General features: G+C 38.9%; 1 protein-coding gene across 4 annotated transcripts in view; it reads right to left on the reverse strand.

Annotated features, from left to right (window-relative positions):
* Window positions 1-4,171: 4,171 nt before the first annotated feature.
* The window catches only part of RNF125 (ring finger protein 125), a 46,217-nt gene continuing 30,321 nt past the window's right edge, over window positions 4,172-20,067 (reverse strand). The window contains exons 5-7 of one of the 4 annotated variants that reach the window (XM_059040283.2): window positions 12,828-12,935; window positions 6,818-6,887; window positions 4,172-4,612 (exon numbers count right to left, since the gene is read on the reverse strand). In XM_059040283.2, the coding sequence (XP_058896266.2) occupies window positions 4,548-4,612; window positions 6,818-6,887; window positions 12,828-12,935 (243 nt within the window). In that variant the 3' untranslated portion in view covers window positions 4,172-4,547. Of the gene's footprint in view, window positions 4,613-6,817; window positions 6,888-9,355; window positions 10,119-12,827; window positions 12,936-20,067 lie in introns of those variants that run through there. The other 3 variants (XM_067014959.1, XM_067014960.1, XM_059040281.2) reach the window with 3 other exon arrangements.

A 20,067-nucleotide genomic window follows, 5' to 3' on the forward strand; every position in this document is an offset into this window, starting at 1 on the left:
AAATGAATAAATAAATAAATTTTTTAATAAGTTGCTCTTTTTACTATAATTTTGCTCCCCATATAGACTTTATTAGTGAGGAAAGGATATACTGAGGAGCTAACATGTGTATTCTGATCCACTTGTCAACCACTCATTTTTCTGTTCAACAAACATATTGTTATGGCCTGATTTTCTGTCCCCCTCAAATGCATATGTTGAAACCCTAATTCCCAGTGTAATGCTATTTGTAGACAGGACATTTGGGAGGTCATGAGGGTTAGATGAGGTCATGAGGGTGGTGCTCTCATGATGGGATTGGTGCCTTTATTTATAAGAAGAGACACTAGAATGCTTGATCTCTTGCTCACTCTCTCTGCCATGTGAGGACACAGTGAGAATGTGACTGTCTGTAAGCCAGGAAGAGAGCCCTCACCAGAAACTGAACCCAGAAGGTCCTTGATGGCAGATTTTCCAGCCTCCAGAACTGTGAGAAAATAAATTTCTGTCTAAGCCACCCAGTGTATGGTGTTATGTTTTGACAGCCCTAGCAAACTAAGACACATGTATTGAGTTTCTTTTTTCTTTTCTTTTTTTTTTTTTTTTTAATGTATTGAGTTTCTAGTAAGGCCCTGTGAATGTAATCGTCGCCCTTAAGGAATGCCCAATCTCATGAGTATCAGTCATATAAACAAAGAAATATAATATGGTATCTATAGCAATGGAGGTGTGGTCCAGAGATAGTGTGGTCTAGTGATATAAAGGATGGTGTGTTGACTCTGCTTGGATAGCTCAAAGAAGTCTTCTCAGAGAAATTATGAAATTTATTATAAGGAGAGGTAAGATGCTACTACCAAATTGCTTTGTAATGTGTAAATTCTACCACTAACACCACACCAGTGTGCCAGTTCCTCCACATCTTCTTTGCATGGGGGACCATCAGTTGAGAAATTTGCTAATAGACTGATTCAAAAAATATTTACTGAGAGCTTACACTATGCCAAACATTGTGTTAAGATAGAAAAATAATGCATCACTGTAGAGTTCAAATTAATATCTTTAATTACTGTATGTGCATGTTTTATATGTATGTTTTACTAGCTATTTCTCTCTATTCTTATTTATATTTATATTATTGCATACTTATTGTTATGGGCTGAATGTTTGTGTCCCCCAAAATTCATGTTGAAGCCCTAACGCCTTATGTGATGGTATTTGGAGGTGGATCTTTGAGGGTAATTAGGTTTAGATGGGGTCCTGAGCAGATTAGTACTCTTATAAGAAGAGGAAGAGACCAGAGCTCACTGCCTCTGCCATGTGAAGATGCAGCAAGAAGGTGGCCGTTAACAAGCCAGAAAGAGGTCCCTCACCAATAACCAAATCTGCTGACACGTAGATCTTGGACTTCCCAGCCTCCAGAACTGTGAGAAAGAAATGTCTATTGTTTAAGCCACCCAGCCTATGGTTTGTTTTTTTTTTTTTTTCCTTTTCTTTTTTGGCCACGTCCTGCAGCTTGTGGGATCTTAGTTCCCTGAGCAGGGATTGAACCCACACTCTCATCAGTGAAAGCTTGGAGTCCTAGCCGCTGGACCACCAGGGAATTCCCATATGGTATTTTTTTTTAATTGAAGTATAGTTGATTTACAATGTTGTTAGTTTCTGGTGTACAGCAAACTGATTCAGCTATACATATGTATATATTTTTTTCCACTATGGCTTATTATAGGATATTGAATGTATTTCCCTGTACTATACAGTAGGACCTTGTTGTTTTTCTATTTTATATATAATAATTTGTATCTGCTAATCCCGAACTCCAAATTTATCCCTCCCCCACCCCCTTTCCCCTTTGGCAACTTTAAGTTTGTTTTCTATGTCTGTGAATCTGTTTCTGTTTTGTAAATAAGTTCATTTGTACCATATTTTAGATTCCACGTGTAAGTGATATCATATGGTATTTGTCTCTCTCTGTCTGACTTCACTTAGCATGATAATCTCTAGGTCCATCCATGTTGCTGCAAATGGGATTATTTCAATCTTTTTTTATCAGCCTATGATTTTTTTTTATAGTCTGCTAAGCTGACTAAGACATTTATCTATTGAGGTGTTCTTACTAACGAATTAATTTACACTTCTGCTTGGTTTCATGAAGTCTTTGAGGTAGATTACTAGGGTTTTAATTTTTTTTTTTTTTTTTTTTTCGGTATGCGGGCCTCTCACTGTTGTGGCCTCTCCCGCTGCGGAGCACAGGCTCCGGACGCACAGGCTCAGCGGCCATGGCTCACGGGCCCAGCCGCTCCGCGGCATGTGGGATCTTCCCGGACCAGGGCACGAACCCGTGTCTCCTGCATCGGCAGGCGGATTCTCAACCACTGCGCCACCAGGGAAGCCCGAGGGTTTTAATATTTTTTATCACTCTTGTGAACTCCATGTGATAAAAACATTATGTTTTTACATGTTTTTATATCATCAATTACTATAATGATAAATTAGCAGAAATATTTACTAAGTACTTACCATGTGCCACTGTTTTGAATTTTGTCTTAAGATGCACATTAAGATGTTGGGTAGATTCGTGGTGTATACCTGCACTCAAAGAATTTATATTCTAGAGAGGGGAGACACTCAGTAAAAATGAAAATAAACATGTAAGCTAATTTCAAATTCTAATAGCAGTTAAGAAGAAACTATAATAGGATAATAGACAAAAGGGGGAAATGACTTTGGCTAGAATTATGAGAAAAATCCTTTATGAGAAGATGACATTTGATCTGGGAGTTAAAGATTAGAAGGCAGCCATGTCAAACTCTGGAAAGGGCTTTTCAAACAGAAGGAATAGAAAGTGCCAAAGTGCAGGAACCACTGATCTTGGTGTGCTTAACCTAAAGACCAGTGTGGCTGAAATGTAGGGATTAAAGGAGAGAGTAGAGATGAAATTGGAAAAATAGGCAGAGGCCAGATCATGAGGAACTTTGGAAGGGAATGGAAAGGCATTTAGATTTTATTCAAGTAACAATGAAAAGCCCTTGGTTCATTTTAAGCAGTGGGAAGTGGGGGGAGCATGATCAGATTTGTGCTTTTGAAGATCTCTTTGACTGCTCTATGGATAATGGTCCATACTGTCATAAGTGGAGGGAGGCCAATTACATGTTTACTACAGGGATCCAGGAAAGAGATGATGAGGGTTTAGATTAAAATTGTAATCGTGGAGATAGTGAGAAATTGATAGATCTGAATGTATTTTGATGACTTGCTGATGAATCCATCAGAATTTCAGACATTCTAATTCTGTACATCTGGGGAGGACTGAGAAAAATGCAGTTATGCCAAGTAACCCAAGTGGTTCTGATGAAGGTACACAAGGATACTGAGAAAATACAGTGGTAAAGACTGAGAATGCACTTAGTGTTTCTTTTAATAAATAAGAAAAATGATTCAAAAAAAGAAATTATTGTCTTATGTTTGAGAAACGGACAGGTTTTCATTTGGTAAACTGATCCCAAATTGTGAATAAAATTAATGAAAAAATTACCATGGCAAAAAAGAATATTATTTCCTGTTTTTAAAAACCCAGTCTCATTTTGACTTTCACCCCTCCTTTTCAAAGATGATTTTAAGAACTTTCCCCTATGGACCTCTGCTTCTGTCAGCTCTTCTCAGCTTGTACCTCCATGGTTGGCATTAATATTATATCCCAATATCCAGTTGTCTTCTACCTGAAATTGCACTTCTCCAATGCCCTGAAATTACGTGTGGCCATGACTTTCCTTAGCAAATGAAATGTGAGTGGAAATGACCTCTGTAACCTATTCTCCAGTCCGTCGTGGTGAGGGGTGGCTGGAGAGGCACATGGTCATATACAAATGCTATGAGATCAAAGTAAGGCAGAATTCTGAGTCTGGAGAACAGCTGCCTGGAGAAGAGCCAAGATCCACAGTAGGCCTTGGGTGAGTACTGAGATTTGGGGGTTGTTTGTAATCGAAGAATGAACTAATCTATCTTGACCAGTCTCTGTGTTTCACCTTCACTGGGTCCTTTTTTTTTTTTTTTTTGGCCGTACCACATGGCATGCTGGATCTTAGTTCCCCGACCAGGGATCGAACCCGTGCCCCCTGCAGTGGAAGCGTGGAGTCTTAACCACTGGACAACCAGGGAAGTCCCCATTGGGTCTTTTATTTTTATTTATTTATTTAAACATTTTATTTATTGTATTTTTTGGTTGTGCTGTGTGTTAGTTGCAGCAGCACATGGGATCTTCATTGAGGCATGCAGGATCATTCATTGCAGTGCACGGGCTCTTCATTGTCTTGTGCGGGCTTCTCTTTAGTTGTGGCATGCGGATTTTCTCTCTCTAGTTGCAGCGCTGGGCTCCAGAGCGCATGGGCTCTATAGTTGCAGCACGTGGGCTCTCTCGCTGAGGCTCACGAGCTCAGTAGTTTTGGCGCACAGGCTTAGTTGCCCCACAGCATGGGGGATCTTGGTTTCCTGATGAGGGATGGAACGGATGTCCCCTGCATTGGAAGGCAGATTCTTTACCACTGGACCACCAGGAAAGTTCCATGGGCCTTTTAAATGGCTGCTTTGGGGCAATGATTAGCCCTAATCAAGACCCGTGTATGGTCTTCTCTGAAGCCTGCAGGATTAAAATACCAGATGATTTTTCTAGACATAAGATAAAAGCTTAAATATTTCTTAGCCTCAAGGATCTCAGACATAGGTGTCCCTCTGTTATATATTTACCTTATTTATTTATTTGTTTGCACGAGGTCTTAGTTGTGGCTTGCCGGCTCCTTAGTTGTGGCATGCGAACTCCTTAGTTGTGGCATGCAAACTCTTAGTTGTGGCATGCGTGCGTGTGAGATCTAGTCCCCTGACCAGGGATCAAACCTGGGTCCCCTGCATTGGGAATACGGAGTCTTATCCACTGTGCCACTGGGCAAGTCCCATTTTACCTTATTTACTTCAATAACTCTAACCTAAGTGATGAAAGTAGGTCTTCCCAAACCATTCTGGGTTCCCAGTATCTTTTAGGATGTCACTCAACAGTCATCAGAGGTCATGCCATTAAGACCTGTGCTCTGGCCTGTTCCTCTTCTTGTGAAAAAATCCAAAAAAACTTTCCTATGTTTTAGTATATTCTGAACTGGGGTACATATGACAACTATAGCCACCCCAAACTTAGTATGTATTTAGCAGGGAGTAAGAGATACAAAATTCATCTTCATCTTGCCTTTTAAATTTCAGTGGAGTCCCTTGGAAGCAGAGCCAATGATGCTCCATGATGCTCAGCTTTACCTTGACTCAAACCAGGGTTTCTAAACCTCATCACTATTGACAGGAAGGGTAATCCTTTGCTGTGAGGGGCTATCCTGTGCATTGTAGAATGTTGAGTAGCATCCCTGGCTTTGATCCACATCCTGGGCAATAGCACATCACAGTTATGACAACCTTAAATGTCTTGACATTGTCAAATGTACCCTAGGAGGCAAAATTGCTCCCGATTGAGAACTACTGGCTTAAATGAAAGTATATTTTCATGATAGATATTGCTGAATGATGACAATTTAAAAAACACATGAGATGGGCTTCCCTGGTGGCGCAGTGGTTGAGAGTCCGCCTGCCGATGCAGGGGACACGGGTTCGTGCCCCGGTCCAGGAGGATCCCACATGCTGCAGAGCGGCTGGGCCCATAAGCCATGGCCACTGAGCCTGCGCGACTGGAGCCTGTGCTCCGCAACGGGAGAGGCCACAACAGTGAGAGGCCCGCGTACCACACACACACAAAAAAAACACATAAAAAACATATGAGGTTTAAAAGCATAAAAGGGTATTAGATGTAAAAAATTATCAAGATCCATGTTTAAGAACAGACACGGATATTTTAATGAAAGCAATGGTCCTGCCATTCTTTATTTCTCACAATAACACATATTTACAGAAGAAAAGGAATTGTACATTTTAATTTCTGATCATTATACAGATTTATTTTTTGCAATTGAATAATAAAACAATGAATCTTAGTGACTTTTTAAAATAACGTCAATGTTACTTGAAGGTACTAATTATATGTTAAACGTGTTCAGTAACTGTTGTAAACTCACTTGAAAAAAAAGGACACTTAGCACCCAGTAAAAGTAATAAAATATCATTAGAGCCAGGATCTTTTAGAAGACCTGACCTGGAACTATCCTCACAGTAGATTGCCAATACAATTTTTCAATATATGTTTCAGAAATTTGGGTGAAAAAAATATGTAAAAGGAAAATCTCCATAGGTTTTTGTAGGATTAGAAGAATTTAGCTTTTAAAGAATAACATGTGAATCAGTTTTTCCCTCATAAGGCCTTGAAAAATTGGCACCTTGAGGTGCTATTAAAAAAGAGTGAATTTTTTTGCTTAGTCAACAGCTTCAAATATTGGTTTTCGTTTTTTAAGACAATGAATTATAAATTCCTTTTAATAAAAGGTTAAAGGCACAGTGAACAATGAACAATAGTTGCACTTCACTATTTTAGAACTCAATAATAATTCAAAAGGCAAAATAATTCAGGTGGCCAGCACCTGGTTTGTCCCGTAGGGGGCAAAATTATCATAAGAGATATTCAGAGACAGGATGTAGAATTGCTGCACTGAGGTTTAACAGTGGCAGGTGACTTAAAGCTTTACTCAAAATACAGTTTTTAAGTTTTCAAGTTTTACAGATTTAAAGATGCCTTTTTTTTTTTTAAAGATGCCTTTTGTATTGCTTGGAATTAATTTATTTTCTGGATAGTGAGTACTAATACTCAGAAATATATTCTTTTATTTTTCCGGGACTATATTTTCAATCTAATGATTACCTCTTAAAAATTCCTCTCCTTTTGCCCTTGTTGTCCAATAGGTTTTGCTTTGCTGGTTGAGCCATCCAAACTGTAGGAAGAGAGGTGGTGAAACTAGAAATCTGTTGTTACTTGTTAGCAGCTGTGAAAAGCAAGCTTGAAACCAGTATCTAAAAGGGAGGAAATATGGCCCTCCAGATTTCACCGAGCTTTGTTTTTCTAATTACCTTGCAGTGGATGGCTGAATGGTAAGCAAGGCTTTTAAGAAGTAATGGATAATTTACTATAGAAAATTTTGGGGAACATGACTAAGACTATATTTATGTGTAAGGAACAAAGAAGTTTATAGACGATTACAGTTAAGAAGCTAACCACAACCAAGTAACATTTTATCCTCAGGAGTTGAAATCACGCATCTTCGTAGCTTCTTTGCTTGCCTTCAAGATGGAAATATTATTCTATGTCCTGGATTTGTCATTAGAGACCCAAATATGAAAAACAGAGCCATCAAATAAGGAGTGGTAGCAAGCACCAAATATACAGGTACTTGAAGAACTAAGCTAAATGGGGGATAGAAGAGAGTATTGTATGTTACACCAATAGGTTCTCAAAAAAAGGTGTTTTTTGTTCTGGCCGCACTGTGCAGCTTGCAGGATCTTAGTTCCCCCCGTTCAGGGGTCAGACCTGGGCCCTGGGCAGTGAGAACACAGAGTCCTAACCACTGGACCGCCAGGGAATTCCTTGAAAGTGTTGATATAGTACAACTTTAAAAAATAGGAGATTAGGGAGAACAAATGAAAAACATTTTTAATTGTACCAGCTATCATACTGGCGATGGTTTATTAGTATTATTATTCTGAGACGTTGCATGCATAAAGTAGATGAAGGAAACGAATAATTGTGGGATATTCCTGTGTCCTTGAAGACCAGGATTCTCAGTAGAGAAAAACAAGACAGAAATGTAATAGAAAAGATTAGGCAAAAACCCTGTAGTACTTAATTTGATTTGCAAGTATCAAAATAAACTCATGAATAAGTGTTTTATCTTAAAAAAAAAAAGGATATTTCCTAGCTCTCTCTTAGGAACAAAGACCAATATAGCCGCAATGAACTTAACAGTCACAACTACAGTTCTGAAGCACTATTTCTCACTGAAAGTAACCAGGCTCATTAAGAGAAACAGCTGATGCCAGGTCTGGGGCAGGAAACATCCAAGTTGTGCCTGGAATAGCCTGTCATACGAGACTACAAGGAAGCCAGTAAAGACTGCTAGAGTAGTGTCAAAGGAACTCAGTCAACTTGATAAGGCTCCCAATGTCCAACGATAGGACATTTGAGCTTTAATAAGGCAATACGTGAAATGGATTAAAGCCTATCAAATATGTTTGAATCCATGAGTTCACAACACTTAAAAAAAAAAGTGATCTACAGAGGATGATAGAAAACAAGTTTATTATCTTGAACTTTGGTAAATAAAGGGGAAAATTCAAGTTTATTTTCCCTTTCCTGTATGAACTTGACCACTGGTTGACCAAATAGTAGATATGGGGAAACACCTCTTTATAAAAATGTTCCAACTAATAAATGAAAAAGAAATGATAGAATATTCTCCAACCCACAACAAATCAATGGATCTAGGCATTGAGTATCAATTTCAGCTGACATCACGAAAGAGAGAACCAGACATTCTGTGCCCTCTGTTGAAAGAATACACCATGATCTATGGTCTGGCCAAAAGGTTGAACCTGAGTCTGCTCAGATCTCTGTATCTATGTGTCAATATCCAGAGGATAGAAGAACATGCTGAATTGTGCCATGAGTATGCAATTAACAAAATATAGACAGTGGGAAATTTATAAACCAGGTTCTTCAATAGGTAAATTTTAAGGAAAAGAAAGAAGGAGAAACCCGGAAATTAAAAACAGACATTAAGAGATATATCTAATAAAGCAATTTAAAATGGGTAAGATTGGGCTTCCCTGGTGGCGCAGTGGTTGAGAATCCGCCTGCCGATGCAGGAGACACGGGTTCGTGCCCTGGTCCGGGAAGATCCCACATGCCGCGGAGCAACTAAGCCCGTGGGCCACGGCCGCTGGGCCTGCGCGTCCGGAGCCTGTGCTCTGCAACGGGAGAGGCCACAACAGTGAGAGGCCCGCATACCGAAAAAAAAAAAAAAAAAAAATTAAATGGGTAAGATTAAAAACTAGTGTGTAGAGACACACCCTTGGGGGATAAACTAAGAAAGAAATGCAAGGAAGTGAGTACTATTAAAATTAATGTAGTGCTTACTTTTGTGGGGTTGAGGAAGAGGTTTGTTAACTGTGACAGGACACATAGAAGACATCCAAGGTGACTGGCAGAGTTCTAAAAGAATGTTTCCTTATGAGAATGTAATAAGCTTTACATTTTCTGTTTGGTTTTCAGTATTTCTGTTTATTTTATAATTTTCCTAAAAGATAAAATTTTAAAAAAAATCAAAGTCCTTAGGATTTTCCACTAAAAATTATGGATGTGAATACTTCTACTGTAAATATCAGCTGATGGTTCTTAAGAAGTTGCCTGTATTATAGAAATATTTCTAAATAATATGCTACAAATATTTGAAAAATATAATATTAAATTCTTATGTGTGCATAGTTATAAAAAGTCAAAGCATTAAGTATACATTCCTAACATGAAATTTATTTTATTACAGTATTATGTTATACAATTTGGTTAAATGGATGTTGTCAACAGCCAAAATTTTCCTTTCCTACTCCATACAAGGTTATTCCTTTTATTCTATTAGTGATTAGAACGTGAACTCTAGAAGAGATTTCACATTTCCTTGAATGACCACACTTTGTTTCACTCTCCATAGAACAAAGATTAGTTATTTTGACCAACCATGAGGGAAGTTATCAATATGTAGCATTACACACAATGTCATCCGATTTGCAAATAAAGATCCTTCACCCACATACTCAGCCTTATGTTCTCTTCTATATATTAAGGGCTGACGGAGACTTTTTTTGCTGTTAAGTGTCTGAGAAACTCAAGAATGTAAAAGAGACCGAAACCACCAAAATGAAGGCAGTTTTAAAATGCAATATAACAATAAACATGGACAAACATATAACTGTGTTGTACACTTTTTTGCCCATCAAACACTGACAGTTTCCCTCCAATTCTTCAAGCAGCATCTTGAAAATAATGGTGCAATTGTACGATCTCCTTCCCTTTTCTTTTAATACAATTATGTGGTGTTCGAGTGATTCACATATTCCAGAAGTGACCGGTCTAAAACCCTTTGAATAAGAGCTTCCTCAATTATATTAAAATCCTACAATAAAGAAAAATAATTAGAAACGTACAGTCAGAGATGACAGTTTTCAGAAATTGGAGGATGAGAGTTAAGACAATGCCTCATTTTGCAAAGTGAAGCCCTGAATTTAGTCCAAGTTTCCACAAAAACTCATAGAACCCAGGACTTTTGCTTTGGGGCTTGTGCATTTTCGATTTCATTTTTACTGCCTGTCAATTAACTAGCTGCAGTCATAGTAAAATAGTTTTGATCTGGAATTTAAAGTTTTTATCTGATCTAACTAGTAGTTTTTAGTCAACAGTACAAACCCTGTCAGAGTGCTATGCTCCACATAAACATGTAATAGTTAAGACATTCCCATAGATAAGACATGTAATAGTTAAGACACGTAAAGTTAAGATATTCCCATAGGACTCATCAATCCCAACAGCACTACTGAATGTCTAGTTTTGAAAAAAGGAAAGGTTGAAAACAAAATGCTCTTTCTCCTTTGCTTCCCTATGGTCAAAATGGAATTCAAAACTTTAGGTCAGCACATTCTATAAATAAAGCAAAAAGTATTAAGAGCCCCATCCTCTGCAATCCATCTCCTCTTTGCCAATACACTACAAAAATAAAATAAAATCTTTATTGGAAGTCCACTCTAAAACATAAAAGCAAATAAATGAAATCCAAAGGAAAGCTATAAAGCACAGCAGAGCACAATTTGGACTCAATGCCAGGTTGTTCTGAGGCAATTTATTAACCTTTGAGCGTCAGATATTTCATAGCTAAGTAAGGATAATGATATAGTACTCACTTCACAGAAGTTGCTGCAAGGAATAAAATGAGATAATTTGCATAACACGCCCAGCATAGTACTTGGTAGTTTAGGAAACAAAAAATCAAAACAAAGAACACTGTTTCAACCTCACTTCCACATCCAAGAATACGGTTTTGAGTGGGTGGAAAGTAATCTCATCAAAGTGGCCTCTTCCTGACCAGACCTGGGTCATACTTTGAAAGATCTTGAGAAGAATGGACTGAACACAAGGCATGGAATCAACCTGGCTTTTAGAACGTCTTATGGAGCTAAGGTAAAGAGGAACCCGTACGTTTTATGAAAAATGAGAACACGTGGCTCTGTGGAGGGCTTGTGTGCCTTGATGGCCAGAAAAGACATTATTTGAGAGATGGAGGAAAGAATACAAAGCCTCTGTAGTGTGGTTTGTTTGATTCTTCAAGTGGTCCTGATATTCCCATTTACCCTCTCCCCACCTCCAGTTTGCCTAACATCCGTGCCCTAACTGTGCAAATCACTCCACATGCATTATTTCATTTAATTCCCACAAGAGCTTCTGGAAGCAGTATGTACTTTGCTCTCCTCACTTAACAAATGAACAGAGGCTCCAACGTTAAATACCTTGCCTAAGGTCACACAGTTGTGACAGGGCTGTTACTGAAACCCAGGTCAGAACCCAAGTTCCCTGTGTTGAATCTGGATAATCATATCTGTGGGCAGATCAGAATGCATGGAGAAAACTTTCCAACGACAATCTTCAACAATGATTAAATTCCATCTTGAAATTGCATAAAAATAGTCAAAATCATGTGAAAATTATATGCAAATTCAAATTTAACCCTTAACATTTCATGTATTTAGATAAACGTTAACAATACAATGTACTATTTCAGAACATGGCAATGAGTGATTTTCCTGCTCATGATAGGCAATACCCCTTTGCTGAAAGGGACTCTGGGGACAAAGCATTACTCTCACATGACACTGCACAGAAAACAGGCTATGTTAACCTTTTGCTTGTTATTACCATTTCTTTTTTTTTTTTTTTTTTGCGGTACGCGGGCCTCTCCCGTTGCGGAGCACAGGCTCCGGACGCACAGGCGCAGCGGCCATGGCTCACGGGCCTAGATGCTTTGCGGCATGTGGGATCTTCCCGGACCGGGGGACGAACCCGTGTCCCCTGCATCGGCAGTCGGACTCTCAACCACTGTGCCACCAGGGAAGCCCCTACCATTTCTGATAACAGAAACTACTGTCATAAGTGTTAGAACTATTCATACTCTACCAGATTTTTCTTTCATTTAAAAAAAATCCTTAATATAATGAGATTGGCCATGAGTTGGTAGTTATCGATGGGTGTCTGATGGGTATACAGGGGTTCATTATATTATCCTACTTCTCTATATGTTTAAAATTTTTTCATAATAAGTGTTTTTCTAAGTTTAAAAAAGTTCAGTAAACACGAAAGTTGTGTTTTATAGAATTTAAATTAAAAATAGAGCCCGTGTGTCTCGCTACACTGATAATGTCATGTCTGTTACTAGCCATTCAGTACATTATAAAATGAATGCAAATTCTCTGAGCCATTTCCTTACTGATATGATTTCCTCTCAGCTATATAAGTTTTTTACTTCCTAAAAATTATAACTATTAACATATATTGGGAGGCACTAGAGTAGAAATTAAAATGTGAAAGTGAAATCTAGGTCTTTATACGATGGCTAATTATTTACATCACAAAGAAAATGGTTTTGTCTAAGGCAGGTAACTACTATTAACAGTCAGTTTATAAAACAGCATGTTTTTATGATTTCCTACTTAATGCTAATACTTAACAGTTTAGCTATACATACATTTTTTCCTCTACAATCTTACTCATTTGGATTAAGAAAGGTAAGCTAAACACGGCATAAAAACATAATGTAAAAGTAAGAAAATATACTTACTATGAAATCATCATAAAACAAAGTGTGACTGACTTGCAAATGTCTTATTAAGCTGCCATTGAAGCTGCTTGGATTCTCATTAGGTACTAAACGGCAAAGTGGACAGAACTGGAAATAAACAAGATCAAGAGTTCAAGAAAGAATTTTAAATAATCATTATTGTCAGAATTAAAAAATTAAATAACCATTCAACGAAATGAATTTTAATTTTATGAATCTATTGGCCATACCTTGGTATTGTTTTAGAATTGTATAAATATTAAAGCAACATAAAGAAATAAAATTGCACTTATTTCTTCATATGCATTTCTTGTATATAAAAGTATATGTTTATCACTTTTAAAAAATGTATTTATTTATTTTTGGCTGCATTGGGTCTTTGTTGCTGTGCACAGGGCTTTCTCTAGTTGTGGCGAGCAGGGGCTACTGTTTGTTGTGATGCGCGGGCTTCTCATTGCCGTGGCTTCTCTTGTTGCAGAGCCCGGGCTCTAGAAACATGGGCTTCAGTAGTTGTGGCACGTGGGCTCAGTAGTTGTGGCTCACAGGCTCTAGAGCGCAGGCTCAGTAGTTGTGGTGCATGGGCTTAGTTGCTATGGCAGCACGTGGGATCTTCCCGGAACAGGGCTCGAACAGTGCCCCCTGCATTCGCAGTCGGATTCTTAACCACTGTGCCATCAGGGAAGTCCCTATCACTTTATCATTTAAACAATATTACAGTCAGTAGGTGTGCCATAATTTAGTTAGTTACCTACCTCTTGGAATACTGAAGTTTTCTTGGTATATGGATATTCTATTATTATAAATTATAGTATCTATATTGTTTACTTTTGGGGGGATTATTTTCTTAGGATACATGACCATAAATGGAGATTAGAAGGTCAAAGTTATGAACTTCACAGTTCATAATATATATTACTCTATAGTTTTATACTGCCACCAGCAATATAGATTTTTTTTTACATCTTTATTGGAGTATAACTGTTTTACAATGGTGTGTTAGTTTCTGCTTTACAACAAAGTGAATCAGTTATACATATACATATGTACCCATATCTCTTCCCTCTTGCGTCTCCCTCCCTCCCACCCTCCCTATCCCACCCCTCTAGGTGGTCACAAAGCACCGAGCTTATCTCCCTGTGCTATGCGGCTGCTTCCCACTAGCTATCTATTTTACATTTGGTAGTATATATATGTCCATGCCACTCTCTCACTTGGTCACAGCTTACCTTTCCCCCTCCCCATATCCTCAAGTCCATGCTCTAGTAGGTCTGTGTTTTACTCCCGTCCTACCCCTAGTCTCTTCATGACATTTTTTTTTCTTGGATTCCATATATATGTGTTAGCATATGGTATTTGTTTTTCTCCTTCTGACTTACTTTACTCTGTATGACAGACTCCAGGTCTATCCACCTCATTACAAATAACTCAGTTTCATTTCTTTTTATGGCTGAGTAATATTCCATTGTATATATGTGCCACATCTTATTTATCCATTCATCTGTTGATGCACACTTAGGTTGCTTCCATGTCCTGGCTATCGTAAATAGAGCTGCAATGAACATTGTGGTACATGACTCTTTGAATGATGGTTTTCTCAGGGTATAAGCAATATAGATTATAATACACCACCATCAAATACTAATACCAGCATCAGGTGTTAGTATTTATACATATTTTCCTAATTTAATAGCCATTAATGGCTCTCTAATAAAACTTTTTCATTTTGAAATATTTATAAGCTCACAAGAAATTGCAAAAATAATGCAGAGAGGTACCATGTCACAATCACCCAGCTTCCCCTAATGATAACTTCTTACATAACTGTGGTACATTACCAAAACCAGGAAAATGGCAATTAACTAGACAACATCTGACTTAGATGTCACCGTTTTTTTGCATGAACTCATTTTTTGGGGTGTGTATGTATAGTTCTATGAAATTTTATCACACATATAGAAATGCATGCAACTACCAAAACAATCAAGATACAGAACTGTTCTCTCACTACAAAGAACTGCCTTGTGCTGCTCCTTAACTTCCTCTTCTCTCCCAAACCCTGAAAACCACTGATCTCTTCTCCAGAAATTTTTTTTCTTTTTTTTGGTGGTACGCGGGCCTCTCACTGTTGTGGCCTCTACCGTTGTGGAGCACAGGCTCTGGACGCACAGGCTCAGTGGCCATGGCTCACGGGCCCCGCCGCTCCGCGGCATGTGGGATCTCCCCGGACCGGGGCACGAACCCGTGTCCCCTGCATCGGCAGGTGGATTCTCAACCACTGTGCCACCAGGGAAGCCCTTCAGAACTTTTGAGACTGGTTTTTTTTCACTAATCATAATGGCCTTGGGATTCATCCAAATTGTTGAGTGCATCAATATAGTTCCTTCCTTTTTACTGCTGAGTAGTATTCAATGGTATGGATGTACCACAGTTATCCATTTATCTTTGAAGGACATTTGTTGTTTTGGGCTGCTACAAATAGAGCTGCAATGAACATTTGTGCATAGAAACATATTTTCACTTTTCTAGGATTAATTTCTAGGAGTGTGATTGCTGGGTTAGTGTTACAGTTAACTTTGTAAAAAACTGCCAAACTATTTTGTTTGTAAATGGCTGGACCATTTTACATTCCCACAAGCAATGAGTGAATTATCTAGTTTTTCCTCATTCTCATCAGCATTAGTTACTGTCAACATTTTTCTATTTTAGTTGTTTTCATAGGCATGTAGTGGTATCTCATGGTTTTAATTTGTAATTCTCAAATGGCTAATATAAATGACTCTTTCTTTTAATATATACCACTTTATTACATCTTAACATAGGTTTTTTTTTAAATTGTATTTCTTCGAGTATTCATTTTTAAAAATGAGATGCAGAATCATTACTGAGTGCCAAGTATAGGTTAGGCAATAAATGAGGTGGTATTCTCATTTGATTCTCACAGAAATCCAGTGAATCATCATCTTTATTTGATGATTGGGCTGATGAACCCAATTTCAGAGAGGAAAAAAATTAGCTTAAATCTACACCACTTCAAGTATCAGAGCTGGAATCTAGGCCTCTACTAGACAATCCAATGTCCTTTTCATATTATAACAGAGTCTAATTTATCAGCTTGGATGATGTTTTTCTCTAAATTTAAATGAGATCTTTACATAATTCTTTTGTTATTATTTTATGGGGGGGTCCCAGTTTCAATATGCTCAACTTCTATAAATAAGGTCCATTTAAAAATTTTGCTCTACTCGATTAATCTTAATGTCTTATTTTAAATAAAATTACATCATTTAAATTATTATTGCTTTATAATAATTAATGATTTCTTTACATTCTAGCTATCTTGGTTAATTGACAACATGGCTATCCCAAAATAGCACTCAATCTACCCTGAGACCCCTACATAGTGAGAACAGAGCTGAGACTAAGAAATATTTTAATAATAGAAACAACCTAAGTGTCCATCAACAGATGAATGGATAAAGAAGATATGGTATATATATATACATATATATATATATACACACACACATATACATACACAGTGGAATACTATTCAGCCATAAAAAAGGAAATCTTGCCATTTGCAGCAACATGGATGGACTTGGAGGGTATTATGCTAAGGGAAATAAGTCAGTCGAAAGACAAATTCTGTACGATATTACTTATATGTGGAATCTAAAAAAATTACAACAAACTAGTGAATATAACAAAAAAGAAGCAGACTCACAGATATAGAGAACAAACTAGTGGTTACTAGCAGGGGAAGAGGAGGGGTAACATAGGGGTAGAGGATTAAGAGGTAGGGGATTAAGGGGTACAAACTATTATATATAAAATAAGCGATAAGGATATATTTTACAACATATATCCCATATATTGGGATTATGGCCAATATTTTATAATAATTATAAATGGAATATAACCTTTAAAAATTGTGAATCACTATATTATATACCTACCCCTGTAACTTATAAAATATTGTACATCATCTGTACTTCAATTAAAAAAAAAAAAGATGGGCTTCCCTGGTGGCCCAGTGGTTGAGAGTCCGCCTGCCGATGCAGGGGATGTGGGTTTGTGCCCCAGTCCAGGAAGATCCCACATGCCGCGGAGCGGCTGGGGCCGTGAGCCATGGCTGCTGAGCCTGCGCGTCCAGAGCCTGTGCTCCGCAGCGGGAGAGGCCACGGCAGTGAGAGGCCCGCGTACCGCCAAAAAAAAAAAAGGATGTTGGCCTCGCAATGGGTAAATAATAGCCACCATATTAGGAGCTACCACTAACCTCAATCCTTTGGAGCATCTATTACAATGAACACCCAGCTCTATCTGTGGTTTCAATTAACTCCCACAGCAACTCAGCCAATCACAGGACACTTTCTATGTAATGGTACATACCATTTGGGGAAGAAATTAAAGATAACGGAATCCAATGCCAAAAGAGACATGCACTGAAAATAATTATAGACAAATATGCGACCAAACTTAAGGTACCAGATGGCACATCTAATTTAATAGGAGTTTGGAAGCATATCTAATGAAGATTTTCTCCTTCTAACACGTTTATGCATATACACTTCCACTGCCCAGTCCAGCCACAGATATTCTGAATACTCACGGAAATAAACTGCTGTGGGAATGAGGGCTCAGGCTCTTGTCACTACAGCTTTTAATTCCAAACCAACTGAAGTCCTGTCCCTTCCCATAAGGAATGAACCTCAAGATCAAGGCAGAAAATAAGACTATCTTTGAACCTGTGTGAATGGAAATATGATTTTTAAAATATCCTATTTTTCATATCACTACATCCTACTATGTGCTAGGTTCTCTGCCAAGAGCTGGGCATGCAGTGCTGAACAAAGAAATTAAGTTCTATGGCTTCATGAACCTAATAATTTGGAGGGAGAGGCAGACACAAATACACAATTAACGAATTGTGATAAATGAGAAAAAAGAGGGGAGAAAAACAAGAGCTGAAATTAATTTGGGTGTCAGAGAAGTGAAATTTAAGTTGAGTTCTAAAGGATAAATAAGAACCAACCAGTGGGGACTTCCTTAGCAGTCCAGTGGTTAAGACTCCACGCTTCCACTGCAGGGGGCGCAGGTTCAATCCCTGGTTGGGGAACTAAGATCCCACATGCCGGGCAGAGTGGGGAGGGGCGGGGGGGCAGAAAGCACACACACGAAAAGAACCAACCAGTGAAAGAAAACACTGGAAAGAGAGAAGAGCCAGAAAGTGTGGTTCTTGCTGAAACGTCTTCCCTTTATAAGATAAAATATTAAATTTCTCTCGAGTGGTCTCATAATTCAATCTGAAGCATGCTGTGTGTGTCATTTGCGTTTTTTGAATCCAATATTCCATAGATATGATTTTTCAAAAAGAAAAAAACATGGTAGAATATAATTACTGTGTGACAAAAAGGAGCTGTTCTGAAGGTTGCACATGAGAACAGTCAAAATTCCTTGATGTTCATAACCTACTACCCCTGTTTGCTTCAGCAACTCAGAAAGAAAAAGATTAGTTGCTTGTGGTTTGACCTCTGAGTTATCTAATTCTATCTGGAAGTCAGAATCATTTGCCCAAATCTCTAACTGCCCTGAAACTTCTTACATCTGGTAAGTCAGATGATGTCACTGATCTTATCTGAAGGCAAACCCAGCAATTCAGTCCTTTAGAGCAAGAATTCCTTGTTAACTTCCACACCAATCCAGAAGCAGCCTTGGACTCAGCCCTCCTCATCCAAGGATTCCACCAGGTGTTTCCACCTACCTGCCCCCAGAGGATCCCTAAGCATGTGACCCCAGCCCTGCCACAGTATCTGCATCCAGCCTTTTCCCAACCACAGGGTTTTTCCAGACTTCTAGTGGCACTAGATGCTTCAGAGTGCATGTGTCTTAAGCTTCTACACTTCAGCACGAAACACTGACACAGGAAATCTGAAGGTTTTCTGTTCCAGAGACCACTTTTACACAGCCCTGGTGTAGTACAGAACCATGGCTTTTCTGAGCATTCTGTTCCTGCCTGAAGGCCTTGATAGCATCCTGGTCTTGTGGTAAAATTTACTTCACCTCCTCCACCTCTCCCAGCTTGGGTTCCCCAACTGTGAGAGTACATGGCTTCCTCGGAGAAATCTGCTCTAGCCTTGATTTGATATAGCTGCAAAAATGGTAGTAACCCGGCACCATCACCTGACTCATTTACTACTACCCTGTGAAAAAGGCATCATCATCTCCATTTTACAAAGGATGAAACAGAGGCAAAGAGGTTAATGGGATTTTCTGCGATTTGCACCAAAGCTTATCTCCTCCAAAGCCTAGGCTTTCCTCCCCCCACCCCAGGGCATTGCTGTTCAATACAAATGTAACAGAAGCCACACACATAAGTTTATTTTTTCAGTAGCCACATTACAAAAACTAAAAGGAAGCAGGTGGGATTAATTTTAATAATATGTTGTATATAACTCCAGATATACAAATTATTATTATTTTTTAATAGAACTTTATTGAAGTAGAATCTCTTCACAATACCATGTTAGTTTCAGTTGCACAACAAAGTGAATCAGCCATATGCATACACATGTCCCCATATCCCCTCCCTCTTGAGCCTCCCTCCACCCTCCCTATCCCACCCCTCTAGGTCATGGCAAAGCACCGAGCCAATCTCCGTGTGCCATGGTGCTGCTTCCCACCAGCCAACTATTTTACATTCGGTAGTGTATATATGTCGATGCTACTCTCACTTTGCCCCAGCAAAGCCTAGGCATTTTTTTTTTTTTTTTTTTTTGCGGTACGCGGGCCTCTCACTGTTGTGGCCTCTCCCGTTGCGGAGCACAGGCTCCGGATGTGCAGGCTCAGCGGCCATGGCTCACGGGCTTAGTTGCTCCACGGCATGTGGGATCTTCCCGGACCAGGGCATGAACCCGTGTCTCCTGCATCGGCAGGCGGATTCTCAACCACTGCGCCACCAGGGAAGCCCAGCCTAGGCATTTTAACTACTAAATCCCACGATTCCTGGTTTATCTCTGTCCTTATGTCGGCCTTCTTCAGTGACTTCTATGACCTCTAAATCATAGAAGACCCAGCTTCCATGGGCACCGTCAATCTGATGGCCAGACTGAGCTGCACTAGACTTCTGCGGAGCAGGTACACAGTACCAATGGATGGACAAATATGGGGCCTGCCCTGGAGGGATGCTGTAATGAGGCCATGGTCCAGAGTGCCTAGTGTTCCTCCAGCCAGAGCAGCACCC

This window comes from Kogia breviceps, chromosome 15, assembly GCF_026419965.1.
Source record: "Kogia breviceps isolate mKogBre1 chromosome 15, mKogBre1 haplotype 1, whole genome shotgun sequence".
In the NCBI taxonomy this organism is placed as follows: Eukaryota; Metazoa; Chordata; class Mammalia; order Artiodactyla; family Physeteridae; genus Kogia; species Kogia breviceps.